Below are 24,331 nucleotides of genomic sequence, written 5' to 3'. Positions count from 1 at the left end.
AGTTATTTCCTAAAATTATAACTTTTTTGATACATTTAATTAATTTAATTTAATAAAGGGCTTCCGGCGTCATCATTTTTAGCTCCTCCCCTGAATGAAGCCAGCCTCGATAGGCTGAGAGAGGAAACGCCCCCTCCCGGAAGAACGTCAGCCAAACAAGGAAGTGAAACAACCACAAGCCTCCAGGTTAAGGAATGACTGATGACCAATGATCAGGTGCATTTTAGGAGCGTCTGCCAAATATTCCACCTTTATTGCAACCTTGAAACAGCGAATCAAGCTGGAACACAAGTAAGTTTCTTACGCTAAAGAGAGAATAGATTGTTTTTTACATCTGTTATTCAGCTTCATACAACCAACCTATAGCAATAGCTTTATAAGATCGTGGTATTGAAATGATTGTGGGTCGTAAATATGATGGCTGCAATATTTTTTTAATCCTGAATTTTAATATGTTAAATTTAAATGTCCCCATATCCTTTTGTGGTGTCTGTGAGACCATGCAGTACAGCATTATTATTTTTATTTTTTTTAATCGTTTATTTACTTTTTATTTATTTTTAAGTGATGATATAGAATAACAAGTGAAGTTAATGATCAAATCCAGTGACTTGACGTTTTGAAAGCTACGTAGCTTCCTGTTCCTGAATATAACAACAGCCTGTCCTCTGTGCAGGATGTCGACCTCACCGCGGCCTGTGGTTGCGGTGTGCCAGGTGTCATCCACGCCCGACAAAAAGGTCAACCTCTCTGCCTGTAAGCAGCTGGTGGAGGAAGCCAAGGAAAGAGGGGCCAGCATGGTTTTCCTGCCAGAGTGCTTCGACTACGTTGGATCCAGCTGGGAGGAGACGTTGTCTTTGTGTGAGAGCCTGACAGGAGACACAATCTCCCAGTACTCTCAGCTAGCCAGGTAGACGAAGTGACACCGAAAAATTTTCCACTTTTTGACTTCTTGTAGGTGTATTTATTATTCTGCAATTCAGTCTTGCATTTATTGTGTAAAGGAGATGAAATATTTCGCAATTGCTTTTTCAGGAAGTTGGACATTTGGTTGTCTCTTGGGGGATTTCATGAACGAGGACCTGAATGGGAGTCTGACAGACGCGCCTACAACACTCACATTATAATAAACGATAAAGGTGCGATCCACTGAACAATCTCATGTTTTCTACTTCATGATTCCATTTGATTCAGAGAAAAACACAATATTTTTACCACCTACAGGTAACATCGTGTCAGTCTACAGGAAGGCCCACTTGTTTGATGTGGAACTGCCAGAAAAAGGCATTTCCTTAAAAGAAAGTTCCATTACCATCCCTGGACCTTCTCTTGTGCATCCGGTTCAAACTCCCATCGGAAAGGTACTGTTATTTTACTTTTTAATTATAATCAAGTAGACATGTAGATGCACAGGTTTTCTTCACAAGACAACGTTGTATCTTTGTTGTTCTGTGTCTGTTTACATTGTTGCTACAGGTTGGTCTGGGTATCTGCTATGATCTGAGATTTCCCGAGTTTTCAGTAGCTCTGCAGAGACATGGGGCCGAGATTCTGACGTACCCATCAGCCTTTACTGTCCCTACAGGAGCTGCTCACTGGGAGGTGCGAGCCATTTGACAACAGAATACTCAGACTGGGGAAGGCTATGAATATAAATGTGGATCATGCACTTTCATGTGTTTATGTCCAGGTGTTACTCCGTGCACGAGCGATAGAAGCCCAGTGTTTTGTCCTGGCGGCGGCGCAGGTTGGCCGGCACACCGAGAAGCGCTCATCGTATGGCCACGCCCTGGTGGTGGACCCTTGGGGCGAGGTGCTGGGCGACTGTGGAGGGGAGGGGCCAGGCATGACACTGGTGGAGATTGACATGGAGAAGCTCAGGAGCACCAGGAGAAACATGCCGGTCCAACAGCACCGCAGAGACACCAAGTTCTATTTCAGCCTCGATGAGACATGACGTGTTAGTTAAAGGACTGTCTGACTACAATATATGAAGAAATTTCATATGAGACAAGCTGATGAGTTTCTGCATTCATGTATGCGTGCAAAGGGCAAATTCATAATTAAAAACATTTCTTTTTAATCCAGGTTTTTATCATGAAGTATTCAGCTAGCAGCCTGTCATGCTGCCTCTTGGCCAGGTCGTCAGTGTAAATGAGAACCGGTTCTCAACTGATTTACCTGGTTAAACAAAGGTAAAATGAATAAGTACAGTAAATAAAAAAATGATTTGATTAGAGGTCAATAGAGAAATGAAGTTCAGCTTGTGCCATTAGAATCAGCAGGATGGAACTGGCAATATCTGTGTGGTAGGAAACAAGTAAATCGTTGACAGACAAAGCTTTAAACAATAAATGCCAGAGAAATATTAAAAAATTTTTAACTATTAACCAACTTTCTGAAAGTCAGCTCTGAAATGAATCCTGAAACGACTCCTAGTGGTCAGTAGATGGCGCTGTTGCTCTGTGGTTAAATCACTGGTAATGAAAGCACATGTACAGCTTGTACATATGGTTGTGAAACCAAACAGCGGTTTGCTGAAATATTAAATAATGATGATTATCACCTGCATTCGTTACTTTTTCTGTCTCCGAGACAATTTTTTAAAATTTTGCTGGCGAAATTATATGCCTAATATAGTTGATTTAGTAATAACGTGCTGGTATCATATAAAAGTAAATGGAAGAGTTCGTCGGGACCTTGCTTGCTACTTGGTAACACTAAAATCAGCTCTCAAACATGCATCCAAGGTTCAGAAAAGTAAATTTAATAATATGCTTCTTTTTTTCGCATTTGACAAACAATAATGTTTAATCATCCACCTGCTCAGCCTGGGTAATATGGGTGTGTATTAACCGCATTGAAGCTTAACTGACTGTTTGATCTTATCACAGGGGCACAACACCAAACGGTCGAATCTATAACTAGGACATAAGACCGAACAGGGGGGAAATGCTGAATGAAAACTGCAAATACATACAGGGAATTACTCTTTTAATATTTAACAAAATGTGAAATTATAAACTCACCAAGAAAGATATATTTTACATTTATTCAAACTAGATCAACGAAAACTTGTCAAATAACCTTAACTAAAGAAAAGAATATTCAAAAATATTTGATAATTTAGTTGTACTGTAGATCTACAGATACTACAGTAGAGCTAAATTACAAAGTACATTATAGGATCAATAACTTAATGTATAAAATTGATGTACAGAATGTGTTCTGATCAAATTAATTAGTTCATTATCTGTTCCAGCAGTAACACATGCTGCGTCTGTTAGCAGATCGTGTCTTCATGGTGTTCGATCTGTCTTCTGATTGGATGAATAATTGATCACGTGGTCACGGGTTGGAACGGGAGCCTCTGCCGCCGCCGCTGCCACCGTCGCCGGGCAGGCAAACAGGAAGTGAACGTCACCGCCGCGGACACGGGAATGGGATTGAAAGAAGAAGCACCATCAGGATGAGGAGGAGGACGTCGAATCCCAGCGTTTAGGAAATAAAATGTTAGTTTTAACCCAGAAGGATGAGAGTTCGTGTCCGAGCTGGAGCTGAGGCATCACCGAGGTGCGTGACGCGCTTTTGTGTTTAAATTAGCGTCAGCGGCGAGTTAGCGTCTGCGGGATTGTGCGTTAAATAGATGGAGAGAGATGTTAGAAGCCATCCAACCATCTTCCATCCATCCACGCATCCAACCGTCATCTTGTTTTTGTCCCGTTTAGCGGTGATTCCACATCCGAACAGGTGCAAACCTGCTGCCAGCTAGCTAACGGGTTAGCACGCAGCTAGCATGCAGTTGAGTGAATTTAATTAATTAATCGTTAGCTTTGTCTGACTTTTTGTGGCTTTAAACGATTTAAACTTGGGTTATTTGGAAACAGACCTTTAATTTTGTGTTTTTTCCCCTCAATATTTATTCGTGTAACTTTAATTCTTACACGTTTAATTCCTGTAAATGAGCTGTTGGTGGTGTGTTTGGTGTTTTTAGCCGTGCTAGCCGTGTCACCGTTGCTACTCATCATGAAGGCTGCAATCAAGCCCGTCATGTGTTTCTACGTTCCTCCAAATTCAAGCGAGATAATCGGATTGTAAACTATTTTCTTTTGGAATTTTTAAACCTGGATTTGTTGACGTTTCTTAATCTGTTTGTAGATTAAAAATCTTTCTAACTGGACCTTCTAGCTAAATAAATAATACATTCACTGTAATGGTCTTTCACCACTTCTGAGCATTTTGTAAACTGAATAAGAAATCAGTTGATTTGGGAAAATGTAGTTGAATTTTATTAAACAAGTACAAGTGCATATCTTGAACAAAGCTTTGATCTATGATCTTTGATCCATGAAAGTAGGTCAAAGCACCAGCTTTGATCTTGAATTCAGGGGTGTCTTGGGATGTTGCGGTCTCTGACTGCGTTGGTTCTTGTTGCTTTTGTGGAGTGTTTTTTTGGATAAATGATTTATCTAAACTTTTTTTTTTTTGTTGGCCCAGTTTGGCACACTGACGTTAATGTTTCTCTGCTGTTACCTTTCTGCTTTCGCCACTACTTGGATGTTTTAATCTTAATATAGATTTATGATTAACTGAGTGTTCCTCCAAGTCAAAATGGAGAGTCAACTTTTGCTTTAGCTTCATTCAGTCAATAGAGAAGTTGCATTGAACCTTTCATCGCAATCATGATGCGTATGACTTAGTGTTGAAACTCTGGTCCAGTTTGCTTATCGATCACCAGTGGGATGATCGATATCTGATTAATGATCTTTGTTTTGCTCGATCGCCATCTTGACTTTCACTTCCTTGTGTGCTTAAGATGAAAACATCAACCTGGTTTTCACGGTTTCATTACCAGAATAAGAATATTGACACATCTTAATGAGGCTAAATCTAAAATATATCCATTTTTTTGTCTGATCGATTGTAATAAAGATCCACTTTCAGTTCTAGGATGCTGTCACTACTGTCTGCGTAGTAAAGAAATATTCCCAGAATGGCGTAGGATGGATGGAACTGATACCAGACAAAGAGTCACTGATGGCACCTCTACCATACATACACACACACACACACACACACACACACACACACACACACACACACACACACACACACACACACACACAAGACTGTCGAATTTGATGAAAGCTTGTATTCACTTGACTCCTGGTGGACAGATTGAATTAACGTTTAAACATTTTGCAAAAATACTTCTCACGTCTTCTCCAGTGAAATGCAGGGACATCACTGCACGACTTCACCACTACGTTGTTGGTGATGTCTTCTGATTGCCTTGTGAGGCAATTGCGAGCCCCCTAAAGCTTCGGAGCGGTCCGTATATCGACCGCTCTCTGCCTGTTTATTTTTTTTAAGGATGCGTCGCATCGTATTGGCCACATCGACGGAGGAGGTGTGAGGTTGTCTGTTGCAGGGAAGGCAAACCGCTGAGTCACATCCCAGCAACCGTCTCCAGGCCGACGCCTCCATAGTGACCGGGCGGAGGGAGATACGTGCAACGGTTTCTTCCCCTTGCCGTTGATCGCCGCGGTTATCGATCGTCTCTCACACGCACCCCTCCCACCATGATCTCAAACCACATCTAACTCGTTCGCAGCAGCTCCTCAACAATCATCATGCTGTCATCTTCTGTGGAGTGATTACTGTTGTGACTACCGCTGCAAAGACGGAAGGGAAACTCAAACAACTCCTAAGCATTATTAATTATAACTATCAAACATCAGAAGCTGAAAGAAATGTGAAGAAAGATGTCGAGTCTTGCGGAATCGGATTATTGAAAGAGGTTTTATACAATAGAACTATCTGTCTGGGAAGGTAATTGCACACCATTGACGTGCTGCTACGCCAAAGTGTGTGTTTTCTCTGATGCACATCACAAAACTAGTTTAATTCCAAATGAAGTCATAAAATTGGTTAAAAAGAAGTTTTGTTCTGGGTCTCACGGGTCGGATCACGATGGTTCGGTGTCTCAGAAGGTCGGAGGAATCGCACGAGTCGATTTGAAAGTTAAGTCCCTGCTAACGAGAATAAATTGAATTTAATGGCCCAAATTTATCTCATGGGTCTTAAACGTAAATCTGACTGGGCGAATCGGTTTGTAATTATTATTTTAACTACATTTTGAATTGACGTGACTTTTAAGAAAATTTGCGTGGGAACCATTCAGGGAACGTTCTGCTGGGTTTCTTCTCTGGGTAAAATCCAGCAACTAAAAAAATTGAGGATAGTTTTCTCCAAGCGTGTCCTGTATTTGTAAAGATGTCTCTGTAAACTGCATAAAGGATGTTTTTGCTGCAGAAGAACTCGTCTCACTCCCTAAACGTATTGATCTCATTCCATCTATCAAGCCTTAAAATATGAGTGAATGTCGGTCAGGCTGCAGTGGCCCATTTAATATTCTTCTGTAAAACTTTGTGTCTCGTCTGGCCTCCAAACTGATCTTCCTATAAATATCCTCAGGTTATCTGTAATTTTAGCTTGACTTTCATTGTGCTCAGTGATATTTTTGGGTCATTTCTGGTGACAAATTTGTGTATATTTCTAATCTTTTTTATTTGGTGGCAATTTTTGTTTCAATACTCGAAGACCCATCCATTGATTTTCTTGTAGACAAGACGATTGTCAGACTATCCTAGCTGGTTACAGGCGAGAGGTGGGGTACACCCCAGATGAGATGCCAGCTCATCATGGGGCGTACTGTATGATGGAAATCAAGGTAGCAATTAATCTCTTTCGTCCGACTACCTCCGACACTCCCGACATTTATCTGTTCATTTCTTTGTTCTTGACCAATGATAAGATGCTTAGCTCATAGCGTCACTGAATAGTCCAACCATTCTACTACTTTAAGTCATTCATTGCCCCCCCCACCCCCAATCACAACTGATTGTGCCTTTCTCTGTGTGTGATCTTCAAATAAAGTTACGTACTGGACTATTAGAGTGTGTGTGTGTGTGTGTTTGCATGTTAATAACCCACGCTTCAGCTTACCTGATTCCCTTCACTCTGTAACCTCACATCCTTACGAACGTGGTTGTGCGTGTCTCAACCCCCCCACCCCCACCCCCACCCAGGGCACGGGCGCGGAGCTAAATGGAGTCGGAGCAGCTGTACCACAGAGGCTACTGCAGGAACAGCTACAACAGCATCACCAGCGCCAGCAGCGACGAGGAGCTGCTGGATGGAGCCGGCGTCATCATGGACTTCCACACCACCGAGGACGACAACCTGCTGGATGGGGACGCTGCCTCCCCAGGTAGGGGGGGGGGGGCGCCTCCACAAGCGTTTGGATCGGCCCGTCATGCAGCTTCCCATCATGCCGTGTGTTGAAGTGCAAAATTGAGTGGATTTTCTTGTTTGGTAGAAGTTTCTCCATCCTTTTCATTTAAATTCAGCCATCAAACCCCCTTCTGAAAGCTGTTTTTCTTTTTTATTTCTGCTTCATAAAGAAATTAATTTATAATTAAACATAGAATAAATGTAGGTAACACGAGACAAGACGACTTTAGAACCTTTAAACCCACAGCCAACATTTCAGCCAACTCAGGGACTGGATGTCTAACATGAAATACCAGTGCACCGTGTTTTTAAATTATTCATAATTCATCATTAAATTGCACACAAATCTGGTCACGCTGTACTGATTTACCAATGAAATGATCACCAGCCACTGTGAAGGCTTTTAATCCATCTTTCTTGTCCGGTTTAACGACATTAAATATTTCAGGCTTTCTCAGGACTCCAGCTTCTTCTTTTAAATTTTTTTAAAAATCTGATTATTTGGTTGCTTTATCCCTAAGCGTCATACTCGCTGCCTCCGTTTCCTGTTTAATATTTTCCTGCAGCTTCCACCCGTCGCCTTGACCTTTTGTAACATCCACACTTTGCTTTCTAATCTCATTCTCTCTTCTATTCGTGCTTTGGCCTCGCTCGCTTTCCTGTGTGGATCATTGTGATCGTTTCCTGTCAGGTGGCAGTGATTGTTTTGTTATCTCCCAACGTGTGATTGGCTGGATGAATACACACTTTTAACTTATTCGTATTACCATTCATTCATCCGTTCGTTGGTATATTGATCTCTACTGTGCTTCTGCAGCATAAATAGTTCAGTGGTTTCAAAATGGAATTATATATAAAATACCAACCCAGAGTGGCTCACAGTTATGAAGTAAAAAGAAAGTTAGATGTGCTTTAATTTTTTATTTTTTTTTACAAATAAACTGATGTGTGTTTTGCTGCAGTCATTTGGGTTATATCTCTCCCAGACTGAATGCTTTTGCCCATCCTTCTCTGCAGACCAACTCAGATTGGATGGAGATCATTTGTGATCGGCAGTTTTCAGATCTTGCCACAGATTCATAAATGTGAAGACACGGGTTTGTTTTAGAAGGAAAGATTAGCAAATGAGTTTGTACCCTCTGCCCCTTTGACGAATGTGAAAATAATAGTTTGTTTCCTGCAGAGCGACACAAACAAGTCTAACTCAATGCTGACCAGGAAGTCTCGCAAACGGAACTTCTTATGGTTTCCTTTTAACAACGTCTTCCTTCTTGCCGGTCTTCCATCAATGCCAGATTAATGCAGTGCATACCATTTCCGGGTGATGGTGATCGCTGCTCTGTGAAATGTTCAGAGCGTGGGAAATCTTTTTATAGCCTCACCTGCTTTAAACCTCTCCACACCTTTATCCTGGTCCCGTTCGGTATGTTCCCTGTCCTTCATGGTGCAGTTTGCTCCCTAATGTTCTCTTAAACTTCTGAGGCCATCACAGAGGGTCACAGTATTTACACTGAGATTAGATTACACACTCTGTTTAGCCATTATGTCAACACTTGACCATTCAGAGATCATCAGGCAACTTCTGAAAGCACGCCGCACCAGTCAGTTTATTTGTAAAAAATAATTAAAAATCAAGTTTAATTTTCATTACACTTCACAATTGTGAGCCATGCTGACTTTTCACAATAAACTCCATGTTTGTTTGTAGTCATAACATGATAAAATGTAGAATGTATGTGTGTATAAATACATTTACAAGCCACTGTACCCGTCACACCACCTCGGTCACCTGCCTTTCCATCTTCTGCGTCCTGCTCTTTCTTTGTCTGAGTAATTATTAGTATTAGTGTTATGATTCCTATTGTTTGTCCGGACGCAGAAGGAGCTGGTGGTGTGTTAGTCATTCCATTTCACCTCTGCAGAGAGGTATCTGTGTTTTGATCGACATAAATCAGGGCCTTTCTTCCGTCAATTCAGCATTTTTGTTACAGCTGAATGGAAACGATTGTAAATACATAAAAGAATAATGGTGCATTTATGGATTTCTTTTGCGTGGGAGTTTTTGTGTTCTCTCTAAACGTCTGATAAACGTTTTGTGGTGCCGTCTGACCAGCGATCATTGGCTTCTTTACATCTTCTCTTGATATTTTTCGTCTTATTGTGACTTGTTTCTGCTCACGTTCTGACTCCACCTCCCGCTCCCGTCACCCGACGCCGGTTGCAACAACTACATAGTTAGACGTCCAGCTGGTGCGAACTGGTGTTTCCAGAAAGATCCGTGTGACTGCCTCTCCTTGAAGTCGGTGTGGTCCCATTTCTAACTCCCTGTGCTATTTTTTGCGCGCTTATGAGTGGGTGGGTTCACACCGCTGAAGGGGGCTGGCGTGTGTCGTAGCTGGAACCATTTCTGCTTGCTTAGCAGTTGCTGAGGTGGGAAATAGAAGATTCATTGGAAATTTTGGATTTTAAACTTTGATCTGTTGAATTCTGGCTTGAGGTTTGTTTTTTTTTAACTTCATTCTGTTTGAAAAGTTTGACCAAGATGGACTTTTTCAGCGTAACTATGGCTGACTTCGTCTGAGACAGGAGTCCTGCTGTAAACTAGGAGGCCGAACAGGTGGGAAGTGTGTTACCAGTAAATCGTAGTGATAAAAAAAGGTGTGTGAAATGTTCAAGACCTGCTGCATTGTTTCATACGATAATACATGTTTACACAAAAGTTAAGGACCGTTTAGTTTCGTTCCCATGAAATCTGCCGCTGTGCTCCAGGTGTGAGGTGGTGGTGGGGTTTTTTCTGTACGCTGTGAGTCGTCCAGATGTTGTATCTCGTGTTTCATTCATATCCTGTCTGCACAGTGAACCCAACTGTTTGTGCAGCGCCGCTCGTCTGACTTCCAACTTTTCGCTTTGCTCGACTGGGATTGTTGACATTTTCCTTTTCCGTTCTGAACCAGAAGCCAGAAGAGATACTGAGGGTTAGTGTCACGATTATGTCAAATGTTTACTACGGTTATGATTCATGAATGATTACGTAACAGACTTGCCTGAAAAGTGTGATAAGATTCCTTTTAAGATGTTGTAAGGAGATTCCAAAACTGTATCATCACAAAGGGCCCCGCAAACGGCCGTTTCCTCGGCCCTCTGGAGCCCCACACGTTTGTGGTCTGGAGCACGCCGCGAGGCTAACGCTAGCCGGACGGGGCGCCAGCTTGTGACTGAACCTCATGTGTGTCAAACATTCATCAAATGAAACTAAAAGAGCATGAAGTCATTCAGAGCCATGCCATCATTCATGAGGCTTCTAATTCGTCAATCAGTAGGAAATTGATCTGGTTCTGATCACTAGATGGAGCTCACTGTCACGGTTTTTGTGTGATCAGGCCAGCGATGGGATGACTGGGTTCATCGGAGCTGCAGAGAATCCTTCGTAAAACTCAGCAAAGACTTATTTTGTAACACAGATTAAATTTACGTGTAGTTTTTTAAAAATCAATGGCAACTGGCTGATAGTGTCAGCTTTGATTCTTAACCAGCCAACAAGAATTTCCCTATGGGGATCAATACAGATAATAAAATAAATAAAATTTTAAAAAATCAGATTGAAGTATCATTATATATATATATATATAATGATATTTTTTCTACATAAATTCAAATATATTCATATTTACATTTAATAAGATGATTAATGCTCAAATTTTTCACATTGTACGTACTCGATTTAGTAAATTCTTTTTATTTTGAAAAATTCAGTTATATTTTGGCTCAGTTTTCATCATCCACACGACCCCACCCCCACCCCCCCACTGTGACTTTGTCACAGCTCACACACACTAAAACACACAAACCCCCCTGCGAACCCTCACAGTGGTCTCTCCCATTCAGGCAGGGCTCAGCGATCGCCCCTAGCAACCAAGTAGACAAGGCCGATCAGCCTGCTGTGATCGCATTTCCTTCCTTAGTGTGTGTGTGTGTGTGTGTGTGTGTGTGTGCGTGCGTGTGTGTGTGATGACATCAGCTCCAACAGTCAGCTGCTGCAGTGGAGCGAGAGACAGCAGAGGGAGGGGTTAGCGTCATACACACACACACACACACACACTCTTCCACTCTCTGTAACTGGTGAAGCCGCGCTCGTCTTCCTCTGGCCAACATGGCAGCAGCTCACACACACACACACGCACACACACGCAGCTAGAGGTGCGTAGTGAAGCTTAGCTTAGCTTTAGCCTAGCCTTCGTCTCTGCTGTCAACATGGAGGAGGAGGACGCGGCAGCCGACCCCTATTTGCCCTACGACGGGGGAGGGGACACCATCCCCTTGCAGGAGATCCCTAAAAGAGGTACGCCGCGTTCCTTCCTGGGGGGTTTATTCTCCGCTTTCCTTCCGATGCCCTCTATCCTCCTCTCCATCCACCTGCTTCTACCGTTCATGTAGTCCCAGACCAGCCGGGGACACGCGTGTGTAATCCGTGTTTAATTGGAGTTAGAAGCTGCCATTTCTCTACGCCGCTGCGGTTTCTTTCGTCCAATCCACCTCCGTTAACGATTAACCGTGGGTGTGTGTCGTGTCGGGCGGCGATCGTAAGTTAAAGGGGGGGGTTTATTTAGGTTCACGTCTCACGCTCTGGCGAACAGGCAACATCTCCGCCATTTTACACAGACACACAGCGTTGCTGTGGCTGCGACAGCTGGAGATGGGATGCTGGCACCTCTATACCAATGTACCCCCCCCCCCTCCAACGGTGTGACGACACCTGTTGGCCACATTCCTGTATCTGGTTCCTCAGGGTGAAAACAAGAGGAACTTCTCCACATCGTCACGAATGTCTTCCCGTTAGTTTTCTGACCTCTTACCCCGAGAAGGTCGTCACAGCCGGTTTCTAACGTCGATCACATGAGCAGTCTAACCCCTCTGCGACCCGACTGACCCCCCGCCCGGGTGCGCTGCCTCTAAACCCTCTTATCTGATTTACCCGACGGTCGTCGACGAGGCCTGACAGTCCATGTGAGACGCTGCTCAGTTAGAGACGTGCTGCCGTGAGCAGCGTTTGCTCTTATTTTAGAGGTAAAGGAAATGCTTTGTCCCTCTGTTTATACATTAGAATGAAGTGTTCCTTTAGTGGAAGAGTGTATGTTTTTGGCCGCCCGTCTGTTGGACTGAATCTTTTGCGGGCGCTGCGTTTGGTTGTTGCCGTCGCCCAGTTTCCCTGTCGTCACGGTGACTCGACTGATGCTGGTAGCGCAGCGTCGTCAGCGGTTTTATTTGTGTTATTATTTCAAGGTTGTTCACACAACATACTGTATCACCATTAAAAAAATCCCCCCTCTGCCTTCATTTCAGTCTGTTTCAAATATGTGTGTCCACAAATACGTTTTTGTGTGTTTGTGTAGGGCTACATGTTTCAGTTGAGCTTGTTGGGTAGTTCAGACTCCACAGTTGGCACCAAGATCAGTTTCCTAATTCTGTGAGTTCACCTTTGCAGTCGTTTCTTTCCCGCAAAATCATTCTTCAACCTCTGCTTCTTCTGCTTTTGGGATAAACAAATGCTTCTGGTGTGCAACATATTAATTAAAATTTAAATGTATGTAATTTAATGCAAGCAGTGTTCTGGTTTGAACGGCTTCGTAGCGTTAACATTTATGAAAGAGGCTTTGTTCGGTAGTTGTGACCTTGTCCCAGTTGCAGTCAGACTTAGGAGATTACAGCGTATGGAACAATGTGGATTGTGTCCTGGAACGCATAGATTTACTGTTCAGCTTTATTGTTTTTAAAGATCTTTTTTTTTTTGCTCTGTTTGCCAATTTATAGGAATTAATCTCCTTGAATTTAGCACTTTTAATCATAGTTATGAAATTCTTTCCTTTTTAGAGTCCATTAGCTTCTGTTTTTTATTTTGCTTAGCAGATTTAGCTCCACCTTTAACACCGACAGAGCAATTACAACCATTTTCATATGAATAAATATCACGTCTCACGTTGGATCGTGTGGCTGAAGTCTCTAAAAATTTCAAATTTCGGAAGAAAGAGTCTCACAGTTGAATGAGACACATTTTCTGGCAAATTAACGCACAAATTCAGCATTTTTATGTCAAAATTACTGACAACAGAACCGATTTTGTGGCTCTTCAAGACAAAACATATGGGGAAATGTTTAAGATTGAATTTTTGTCGTGATTTTCTTTGCCTGGTGCAAATGAAACTCACTGTAAAAGTTCATGATATGCTTTTTGGAAGCTTCGCTGCACAAACTATGAAGTTAAGAAAGTCTGCAGACACACCCGATCCAACCACAGAGATATGGATAGCCTCCAGGGGTTGGAACAATGCAAACAAACTCGCTCTAAATTTAGTAACTACAGCAAACATTCCTTTTTCCATTCTGTTGTTTTTGCTCCAGGTGACATGATGACTAGACTTTTTTTTTTTCTTGTTTGAGTTGATTGAGTCGTATCTCCGGTTTCACTCTCCAGTGTCTCTGAACCCGGTGGTACATCCCACAAAACGGATGCTGTGTTTGTTCCCCCCATGTGTGGAATCGAACTTTGAAATCTGACGATTCTGTCTTTTCTCCTCAGGGTCTAACTACGCCATGTCCAACGGCGGAGGGGCGCCCAGCAGTTCCACCCACCTGCTGGACTTCCTGGAGGAGCCCATCCCTGGTGTGGGGACCTACGACGACTTCCACACCATCGACTGGGTTCGTGAGAAGTGCAAGGACCGCGAGAGGCACCGCAAGGTGAGGAGTGTGACGGAGACCTCCAAGCGCTTTAGGCGCGCTGGCTCGCCCCGCAGCTCGTGCTCAGGCTGGAAGGCAGGACTAGGGATGCTAAATACCTCGCTTGTTCAGAACGTGTTGTTGGATGAGTATCGATTCTTCGGTCGGACTTCAAACACTTTGACTCCATCCTTTGTCTCTGTCGTTTTGAACGTTACCATTGGATTCCATGAAGAAAGAAAGGAAGTTCAGCGATTTGACTAAACAGAAAGTGAATAAAACTTTATAAAATCAACTCATTCGTGGTGAATTCTGCCTGATTCATGTCAGATAGACTCAAAACTGCCATTGTTTGTAGTTTCACATGGGAAGCAATCACTCCCGTGATCCCATGAGACTTCACGAGGTCTTTAATGTATGACATTTCATTTTCATTGATTGGATTAAGCGATTGGGCTCACACTGCTGTGGAATCGCTAGTTTAAGCTAATTTACGCTAACCATCCTTCCCATCCGTCAGAGAAATCCCGACACAACGGCTGCTGACCTTCCCTTCTTTTCTTAATTCTCAATTCTTTCTGCTGTTTCTTTGTTCAGTTGCCGTAAAGTCAGTTGAACTTGGTTACACACACGGTTGATTCTTTAAGGAGGGTTTTTGCTGCTCAGAATTAGGGAAAAGTTGGAGCTCAACTTATTTCTGCTTCATACAGCTTTTGCACTTGAGCTGGCATCAGCGAAAAACTTTGTCGTGCAAGAAAGTGTTGTTGCACACACTTCCTGTGGGTCACAGAAAAGAAGAAACGGGCATTGAGGATCAGCAGATGCAAAGAACTTTTAATACCAAACTTATCGACTAGAGTTATGAGTGAATTTTTTTTTTCCGGTTTCCTTCCATAAAACTCTTAAAGCAGGGATCAAATTTGCCACCAGTGTCCATAGTTGACCCTCGTCCTGTAAAGGACTTTATCCACATGTTAGCACAACTTTACAACCTGTTTTATAGAAGTGTGTGAACGCAGGACTGTGGAACACCTGAAACATGCTCTTCTGAACCTGACTGAGGAATTGTGTCAACATCCACCATTGTACCGAAACGCTGCTTATCGTCGGGAAGCCGTTAAACTCGTTTGACCTACTTGACTGTTGACTTTTAGTTGGATTTAACTTTTGTTCACTGTTTGTTTTTACTGTTTGCCTGCAGATAAACAGCAAGAAAAAGGAGTCGGCATGGGAGTTTACCAAGAGCCTGTACGACGCCTGGTCTGGGTGGCTGGTAGTCACCCTCACCGGTTTGGCCTCCGGTAACGCTGGGGGGGGGCTCTGAGTCCGATCACACACAACCTGTGTGTCGTATGCTGATGACTCACGTCGCTTTGCTTCAGGCAGCTCAGTCTTCCTCTCGGTTTCTCTCTGACTTTAACCACTGGCTCCCGAACACAAGCAGCTTCTTCCTGCATGAACCTCAGCAGAGTGCAGCCCTCAAAGAATATCATATAAACCACTGTAATAGAATATAAAGTAACTGTGTTCAATCTGCTTTTATTCAAGTTATGTTTTTATTTATGAGTCATAAAGGAGACTTTATGGCCCAGCCAGTGAACCCTAACGCATTTTCACCGAGGGCCACATCAGCATAACGGCTGTCCTCAAAAGGCCAGATTTAACTTATAAATTTAACTAAATGTAACTCAATGTAATGTAAAATAAATGTAACTACTCATTAATGGTAAATAAATCTGAATTTATTACTTGTTCAAGTTACAAACATTACAGAAAATCACAGAACAGAAAAACACAGAAAAAACACGTTTGTTTTTCTGTTGTAACATAAATCCTTTTAATTTGTCAGGTTATTAAATCCACAGAACTCCATCAATCAAGGATCAAACTATCAATAAAGAAAAATAACATCAGACACAAGTTTGTTCACAACGTTTTTGTCAAGAGTTAAAATGGTTTTAATTACTGCATTGTGGAAAATGTAGTTTTTGGTCAAGACACACTTTTGACCCACTTATTTTTCGACACCGACCTTTTATTCTCTCGCGGGCCACATAAAATGATGTGGAGGGCCACATTTGGCCCCCGGGCCTTGAGTTTGACACATGTGGTCTAGGTATTACATTTCATGTGTTCATAAATCACCCCTTAACCATCCATATTGTATTTCTGTAGGTTTTCAGGACCAGCACTGATTTTCTTTAGAATTATAAATTGCTCATGTATTTAGTGATAGCATAGCGAGCAACCTCTCTGCCCTGTTTTCTCTTACTCTCTGCTTTCACGGTTTTTTTTGCCCTTCCTGGTTCCTACTTCCTGCCAGGTGCTTTGGCTGGCCTGATTGACATTGCTGCTGATTGGATGAACGACCTGAAAGAGGGCGTGTGTCTGTCCGCCATGTGGTTCAACCACGAGCAGTGCTGCTGGACGTCCAGTGAGACCACCTTCGCTGAGCGTGACAAGTGTCCTCAGTGGAAGAGCTGGGCTGAGCTAATACTGGGGCAGGCCGAGGTAGACTAACACAGGCACATGCTAACGGCGTTAGCCGCTGCTTCAGTCGTTAAAGGAAGTGTCAAAGTTTACGTACGACAGTATTAATAATAGCTGCAAACACGTCTCAGACACTGATAATTCTGATCATCTGAATGCAGCTTAAGCTGTAGTGGCAGTGAAGAAGAAGAAAAAATAAAAGTGTTGTCAGATAATTTGAGTTCTCTTGACATTCTTGGTGTTCACATTTTATTCCTGCTTACCCCTCGTCTTCCTCCCCCCGCAGGGCCCCGGCTCCTACATCATGAACTATTTCATGTACATCTACTGGGCGCTGTCCTTCGCCTTCCTGGCCGTCTGTCTGGTGAAGGTGTTCGCTCCGTACGCCTGCGGCTCGGGGATCCCTGAGGTGAGGAAAATCCAGCTGTGTTGTTAAGTAATGTGTGTCTGGATGGCGATGCAGCTAAAGCAGATATAGGGTGATTTTTTTATTTTTTTTTAAGAAATGTAAAAAAATTATTTGTAAATGATTTTGGCTGTTACTTCCTGTTAGCCTTCTGTTAGCGACTTTCCATTAGTTTCTCCTCCTCCTCCTCCTCAGATCAAGACCATCCTGAGCGGCTTCATCATCCGGGGCTACCTGGGCAAGTGGACCCTGATGATCAAGACCATCACCCTGGTGCTGGCGGTGGCTTCGGGCCTCAGCCTGGGGAAGGAGGGGCCCCTGGTCCACGTGGCGTGCTGCTGCGGGAACATCTTCTCCTACCTCTTCCCCAAATACAGCAAAAACGAAGCCAAGAAACGAGAGGTGAGAGGACGGAAAACGAGTCTCCGTTGCGTTGGCGACGTAGCGTGACATTGTGCTGCTTTTAACTCCTCAGGTTCTTTCTGCTGCGTCGGCTGCTGGGGTGTCTGTCGCTTTTGGGGCCCCCATTGGAGGAGTGCTCTTCAGCTTGGAGGAGGTATTCCCCCCTCTGGTAGATTCAAGGTATAAAGAGGTTCCACAGCTAACTCTGTACCCTCCTCCCTACCAGGTGAGCTACTACTTCCCTCTAAAGACTCTTTGGCGCTCCTTTTTCGCCGCCCTGGTTGCGGCGTTCATCCTGCGCTCCATCAACCCATTCGGAAACAGCCGCCTGGTCCTGTTTTACGTGGAGTACCATACGCCCTGGTACCTGTTCGAGCTCATCCCCTTCATCCTCCTGGGGGTCTTCGGGGGCCTCTGGGGGGCTTTTTTCATCCGAGCCAACATCGCCTGGTGCCGACGGCGCAAATCCACGCGTTTCGGCAAATACCCGGTGCTGGAGGTGATCCTGGTGGCGGCCGTCACGGCGGTGGTGGCCTTCCCAAACCCGTACACCCGGCAGAACACCAGCGAGCTGATCAAGGAGCTGTTCACCGACTGCGGGCCCCTGGAGTCGTCGCAGCTGTGCCAGTACCGCAGCCAGATGAACGGGAGCAAAGCCTTCAACGAACACCCCAACCAGCCGGCGGGGCCCGGCGTCTACACTGCCATGTGGCAGCTCTGCCTGGCGCTCATCTTCAAAATCATCATGACCATCTTCACCTTCGGGCTGAAGGTCGGATCCCCAGTTGTTGTTTTTTTACATTTTTTACGTCAAGGTCCAATTTTCACCTAAATACCTTTTTATAAAAATTTAAATTCAGGGGTGTCGCGTGATGATGCAGAAATCCCGCCTTTTTTTTGTTGATGTGTCATTCCGTACCCCGTCATTGCGCTGAAACAAACCCCCCCCCCTCTCTCTCTCAGGTGCCGTCGGGCTTGTTCATCCCCAGCATGGCCATCGGGGCGATCGCCGGGCGAATCGTCGGCATCGCCATGGAGCAGCTGGCCTACTACCACCACGACCGCTTCCTGTTCAAGCAGTGGTGCGAGGTGGGGGCCGACTGCATCACTCCAGGGCTTTACGCCATGGTGGGGGCCGCGGCTTGTCTGGGTGAGTCGGCAGAAGTGGGTTAACCCCCTCGCGTCTCTGGTTGCGCTGCTCTGGAATTCTGGGTTTCCCCTCTCCTCAGGCGGCGTGACGCGGATGACCGTCTCCCTGGTCGTCATCGTCTTCGAGCTGACGGGGGGGTTGGAGTACATCGTGCCCCTCATGGCCGCCGTCATGACCAGCAAGTGGGTGGGCGACGCTTTCGGTCGCGAGGGAATCTACGAGTCCCACATCCGACTGAACGGGTACCCCTTCCTGGACGCCAAAGAGGAGTTCACTCACACCACCCTGGCCCGGGAGGTGATGAGGCCGCGGCGCAGCGACCCCCCGCTGGCTGTGCTGACGCAAGACGACATGACGGTGGAGGAGCTGCAGGCCACCATCAACGAAACCAGTTACAACGGCTTCCCTGTGATCGTGTCCAAAGAGTCCCAGAGGCTGGTGGGCTTCGCGCTGCGCAGAGACATCACCATCGCCATCGGTAACGGCGCAGAATGACCCGATACGAGCGCGTCTGGGTTTCAACTCCCTTCAAATTTTGATATTTCTCTTGTTATTCTGTTCTCAATAGAAAATGCTCGTCGCAAACAGGAGGGTATCATGTTAAACTCCAGGGTTTACTTTACCCAGCATGCACCCACCCTCCCGGCAGACAGCCCCCGGCCCCTGAAACTGCGCTCCATCCTGGACATGAGCCCCTTCACCGTCACGGATCACACGCCGATGGAGATCGTGGTGGACATATTCAGAAAGCTCGGGCTGCGCCAGTGCCTCGTCACCCACAACGGGTAAGTGGGGGGTTGAACTCGATATGATTGGATGCTGCTGTGACGACAGGAAGTGAATCCGTCTCGCTTCCTTTATGATCGACTAACGCTTTAAGGTCCAGAGACAACAAACGCGTGCACACGCTGTTTGGTGTTGCATGGACCCACAATCCCCTGGTTTACCCTATGAACTGCATGGCTTAACCCTCTGCACTGCACTTCCTGTAACCCCCCCCCCACCGCCCCACTGAACAATAACAGTGAAAACACAACATGTTTCATGTTGGGACAAATAACCTGTCAAAAACCCGTCAATGTCCTGTTTAAACTTCATATAAGTACCGTAAAACTCTAGATTTCTCCAGGTTTTGCAGACCGCCACCTGCTGGTGGATCTGGGAATGACGGTTTGCTGTGGTCGTTTCTTTGTTTTCTTTATGATTTAAAGGATTAAAATAGTTTTTCTCGCACTAAGAAACCTAAAAAAGACGGTCAGCTTTAGAAAACATTTGACGGGAGCTTTTATCTCGTGGATTAATAACCGGTTGAGCTTAAACGATTGCAGAAGGATGGAATGAGGTGAAACCATCATATCATATTAATTTATATCACCATAAAGTTTTAGCACTTTGTCATTTTGATTTGAATTTTCTGTTAACTTTGAGTTCCATGTTTTAAGTTGTGTATGTTGTTAAGTTTTCTCCTGTTTGTTTCTTTTTTGTTTATTTGTTGTTGTTGTTGTTTTGGGGCAGTTTAACAAGTCAACGGGTGTGTGTTGCAGGATTGTGTTGGGCATCATCACAAAGAAGAATATATTAGAGCATCTGGAGGAGCTCATGCAGCACACGGAGCCCCGGGTGATTAGCTCCATCCCTTCACACCCCCACCCCTCCACTTTCACACCTGCCTCTTCAGAGGAATGCATGAAACATTTTTTGGTGTGAGAACCTGTTGGACAGTTCCTGGCTAAACGTGGAGCCTTCCCCTTCCCCTTCCTTCTTCCTCTTTCACTTCCTGTCGGCGCTCTGCTGTTGATGGGTTGGCTTGATGTGGAACTTAACCGCTAACAACGTCGAGTCGTCTGCAGACAGACGATCTCGGACCGAATCGGAGTCATTCCTGAGCGTTTTCCGGGGCCTGTAAAGTTGGACCCAGATGGGAACTGTCGCCCACATCAGTCGGTCGCCCCTTTCAGACATGGGCTTCGTTACTGCGGCGCCAGTTAGAACATGATTCATTTAAATTCTGAATATTTTACTGACATGTTTGTAACTACGCTTTCATTACGTAGGACTTCATAACATCTTTACTTAAATTATTAACTGTCTACTAGTGATAAAAATCCATCTCTGATTCTGTTGAGGTGAAATTGTCCAGATTTCTGCTGGCCTTTGTGCCACAGCTCCCTCTAGAGGAGTATATCAGCATTGCAACTTATAATCATCTTTAAATAGTCACCATGGAATCATCATTTATGTAACTTAGTTTTGTTAACATAAATTCAAAGTAAGTGAAAGTACTTCTAACCTGGTCTTACGATTTTACAAAATTAAATTACGTCTACACGACTGTCATTTCCTCCCTTATCCACCATCTCAAACCCGAAGTGGCGCTCGCTGTTTGCCGTGTCTGAAAGGGGTTCCGTAGTTTTCCCAGAATGCAACTTGGCTCCTCATCTCCACCTCAGCGCATTCTTAGCTGACTTAGCTCTCTCTAGCGTCGTTAGCCGCATCATGCTAGCACCTCACGGGACTAGAAGCTTACGTTACGCTAGCCTCCACGTGTTCCGATAGAATCATGACGGATGCTGGAGTCCGTTTCTCCACATGTCATGGAAGCGTGACGCCTGTTGTGTTTGCATCATCCTCTCACGTAGGCAGTCATTTCATCTCAGCCCCTCCTCCCTCTGATATCTGCCACCATTAACGACTGCTTTCTCCTGTTTTTTTGTTTTTTAAACCCCCCCACCACCACCACCACCCTCCCCGGGTCTCTGCAGACTGATGACATCTGACACGTCGCCCTTACAAGCACTTGGCGAGTAGCTCGCAGGCCTCCGTTGTTTTGATTTCATTTTCTAGTGTGGGGGGGGGGTCCCTAACGCTATGATTCATTCCCACACACACACACACACACACCCCTCCTCCTGCAGTGCTAGTGGATGCTGTGCTGGAGTGCTGTTGTTGTGTTAGTTAGTGCTACTAGTGACCGAGGGAGTTAGTTTTTAGTGTCACTAATCCCGTCTCAGTGTTTCCTGTCAGCCAGCCCCCCCCCCCGACCCGCTTCTGAAGACGTTACAGTTTAATGTTCTTAAAGTGATAAAAGCTGAAGGCCGTCCCGATGGATCCGTGAAGCAGAAGACGATTCGTGGTAAATCAATTAAAAACCAAGACAGGAAGGGAAAACAAAAGCTTTAGATCATTTCAAAATAAATTGGATAAAAAAGGCAAACGAACCATATTCTGTAAATACATTTCTTTCATATTTTAACTCTTTTTAAACTTTCGTCTGACTTGTTGGGAAACGGACTGAAACGTTCTTGTAATCGGGTCTTAAATTTTGTTTCAAAGCAGCAGAACTCACCTTCAGTTTGGCTCTCAGTTTGGCTCTTTTTCTCGCTTATTAGTTTCCAGTCATCACTGGGAATTAAAACTAAAGCTTACTGGACTTTGCTGGCCTACAGGGAACACTGACACCCCCCCCCTCTAACCCCCCCACCCACATTGAACCGTACCGTCTGGTTTTGATCTGTGCTTCATTAGAGTTTTTCTCCTGCTGCTGCTGCTGTTTAGTCACTGTCGTTCAACCCCCCTCTCACTATGAACCCCCCCCCCATGCAGACCTGGGTTCAAATGTTTTGCACCTGATCCTCCTTTTCCAGGGTGGAAATGAAGCTGAAATCTGATGAACACACAAAAAAAAAAGCTCTTTGTACCCAGATCTGCTCGTCTTTAGCTTCTTAGCAGCTATCGGGTAGCATCTTAATCCCCCCCCCTTTTCCAGATGTTTGCTTTCACTTGAACCCCCCCCCCCCAGACTGCATCCACAGCTCCAAACACCTGCAGTTCGTGGTTCTTCCTGACGTTTCAAGAGCAGGAAATCCAAACGTCACGTCTGCTCTGGAATCGACAGGAAGAACCCCCACAAACCCTACCACCCCCCCACTGTTGTTCTAAATTTTCCTCCCCACCTTGGCCACCACTTCCTGTCTCCTTGTAGGCTCCGGTGTTTCTCTCTCAGCAGCTTTGGGGGCCAGTGAGAAACGACACCTCGCTCTTAGGTGTCGTTTCTGCTCCCGTTCCTCGTCCTCCTCCTCTGGACTCGCACCTCCTTCCTCTCCTCTCTGTCTCTGTTGGCTCCCCCATCCCAAAAGTAAAACAAAACAAACCCAAATCCAATCTGATTTTGGACCTTAAAGCCAACAGAAACACGTCGTTGCTCCGACGACGCCTCCTCACGTTCCCTGTTTCTCTCCCTCTGCAGGCGTCTCCTTGGTATCGTCACAAAAAAAGATATCCTGCGTCACATGGCGCAAATGGCAAACCAAGACCCCGAGTCCATCATGTTCAACTGATCCGCTCCTTCCAGGACAGTCTGAGGGGAGGGGGCGATGAGGAGGAGGAAGAGGAGGAGGAGGAGGTCTTCCTCCTGGACGGATCCTGACGTTCACACCCGCTGGTTTTTTCTTTTTTCTTCTTCTTCAGTTTTCAGCTTCGTGGCTCTCAGAGACGTTTACAAGAGAAAAGACTTCACCGCTCTGGTTGCTGAGGCCACCGAGTGGCAGCCACACACACACACACGCACACACACACACACACACACACACACACACACACACACACACACACACGGAATGCACTTTTACAAACACTATTGCACTTAGACACGTCAAACATGCATGCTGTCTCTACACGCAAACACACACACACACACACACACACACACAATAATACTCCCTAACCTGTACAGACACACACCCTTCTTGCACTCTTCACGTGCCTCACCCTCGTCTACCTGGAGGGGGTCAAAGGTCAGAATGAACCGCAGTCGAGGTGCGATGAGGGACCTTAAAAACCTCCAGGCTCCTGATCAACCCCCTCACACACACACACACACACACACACACCCACACCACGCCTGTCCATCCCCTGGAGAAACACTTTGTTTACCTGTGAATTAAGTGTGTGTGTCCTCAGCGTCACTACATTCCAGCCAGGTTACCGTGGAAACCGAGAGAATGCGCAACTGCTGGTCACCGTGGAAGCGTGGCAGCAGCTCACCTGGATGCATGTTTGCGTGCGTGCGTGTGTGTGTGTGTGTGTGTGTGTGTGTAAACTGAAGGAAGAGTAGAGAATAAATTGTCCAGGGAAGATTTTTCTTTTCTGTTACTGGAGTTTATCTTGTTTTTCCCAGATAACGACTAGTTTTCCACTCGTTTGAATCACTATCTCCCTTTTTTTTCTGATGTTTGAGGCGATCGGTTGAAGACGACGCAGGACGGCTGATCGTCTTTCCGAAGGATGCTGACGGAAACCGTTTCATCCATCCTTGAACCCGTCGTTTGTTCGGTGACGTGAAGAAAAATAAACACTCGAAACGAGAAGGTTTTAACGTGTTGAATAACTGGAAACTAATTATTTTATTATTTTCTCATAACCTCATAATTTTAGAAGTTGGACAGCGTTTCTTTTGTCTTGATAATTTGCATTAATTATTATTTTTGTATTAAAAGTTAAACTTACATATTGCAGATGAAGATTAAACGTTATTGAAGACGGACCAAAGAATATTACGATCTGAATTAAGACAAAATTATATAAAAACTCTGAATAAATTAGAAGATCAAAAATGACCTGTTGGTCAGAAGTTAAATTAAACGCAGTAATTCTTCATGTTTGTCCGACGATCGCTGGAATCTGCCAAGTGCCTGGAAAATGTGTTTCGGCTTTTCACACACGCATTTTATTTATCTTCAACATTCATGATCGGTTCAGTATGAAGGGAAATGAAGTGTAGGTGAAGCTGGGGCAGGAGCACCTTAACGTGTGTGTGTGTGTGTGTGAAGGGCAGGTCTTTAACATCCCGTTTCATACTGACCTCAATGTTTCCC

General features: G+C 44.8%; 2 protein-coding genes across 10 annotated transcripts; both read left to right on the top strand.

The window, feature by feature from the left end:
• Positions 1-151: 151 nt before the first annotated feature.
• nit1 (nitrilase 1) lies at positions 152-2,560 on the top strand. The gene is made up of 6 exons (XM_068308264.1): positions 152-291; positions 677-910; positions 1,036-1,139; positions 1,225-1,361; positions 1,477-1,602; positions 1,691-2,560. The coding sequence occupies exons 1-6, from the start codon at positions 209-211 to the stop codon at positions 1,955-1,957; spliced, it is 951 nt and encodes a 316-aa protein (XP_068164365.1). The 5' UTR covers positions 152-208; the 3' UTR covers positions 1,958-2,560.
• Positions 2,561-3,339: 779 nt separating this feature from the next.
• Positions 3,340-24,073, top strand: clcn3 (chloride channel 3). Of its 9 annotated transcripts, XM_068308650.1 has the most exons (15): positions 3,340-3,573; positions 7,092-7,273; positions 13,871-14,031; positions 15,212-15,311; positions 16,334-16,521; positions 16,787-16,909; positions 17,102-17,308; positions 17,382-17,462; positions 17,535-18,080; positions 18,272-18,458; positions 18,538-18,936; positions 19,027-19,243; positions 20,003-20,078; positions 21,221-21,258; positions 22,705-22,842. In XM_068308650.1, the coding sequence occupies exons 2-14, from the start codon at positions 7,111-7,113 to the stop codon at positions 21,233-21,235; spliced, it is 2,463 nt and encodes an 820-aa protein (XP_068164751.1). In that variant the 5' UTR covers positions 3,340-3,573; positions 7,092-7,110; the 3' UTR covers positions 21,236-21,258; positions 22,705-22,842. The 9 variants fall into 9 exon arrangements, with proteins under 9 accessions (XP_068164751.1, XP_068164748.1, XP_068164753.1 ...); XM_068308647.1 differs by lacking the exon at positions 21,221-21,258 and having other exon boundaries at positions 22,705-24,073; XM_068308653.1 differs by lacking the exons at positions 3,340-3,573; positions 7,092-7,273; positions 21,221-21,258 and adding exons at positions 9,359-9,726; positions 9,853-9,913 and having other exon boundaries at positions 22,705-24,073.
• Positions 24,074-24,331: the final 258 nt, after the last annotated feature.

This window comes from Antennarius striatus, chromosome 23 (assembly GCF_040054535.1).
Source record: "Antennarius striatus isolate MH-2024 chromosome 23, ASM4005453v1, whole genome shotgun sequence".
Lineage (NCBI taxonomy): Eukaryota > Metazoa > Chordata > Actinopteri > Lophiiformes > Antennariidae > Antennarius > Antennarius striatus.
This window is presented reverse-complemented; position numbering and strand designations above follow the sequence as displayed.

Coding starts and splice junctions, on each gene's coding strand:
- nit1 (XM_068308264.1), top strand. CDS start 209: ATGATCAGGTGCATTTTAGGAGCGTCTGCCAAATATTCCACCTTTATT. Junction 292..676: donor CGAATCAAGCTGGAACACAA/GTAAGTTTCTTA, acceptor TCCTCTGTGCAG/GATGTCGACCTCACCGCGGC. Junction 1,603..1,690: donor CAGGAGCTGCTCACTGGGAG/GTGCGAGCCATT, acceptor GTTTATGTCCAG/GTGTTACTCCGTGCACGAGC.
- clcn3 (XM_068308647.1), top strand. CDS start 7,111: ATGGAGTCGGAGCAGCTGTACCACAGAGGCTACTGCAGGAACAGCTAC. Junction 7,274..13,870: donor TGGGGACGCTGCCTCCCCAG/GTAGGGGGGGGG, acceptor TTTTCTCCTCAG/GGTCTAACTACGCCATGTCC. Junction 17,309..17,381: donor ACGAAGCCAAGAAACGAGAG/GTGAGAGGACGG, acceptor TTAACTCCTCAG/GTTCTTTCTGCTGCGTCGGC.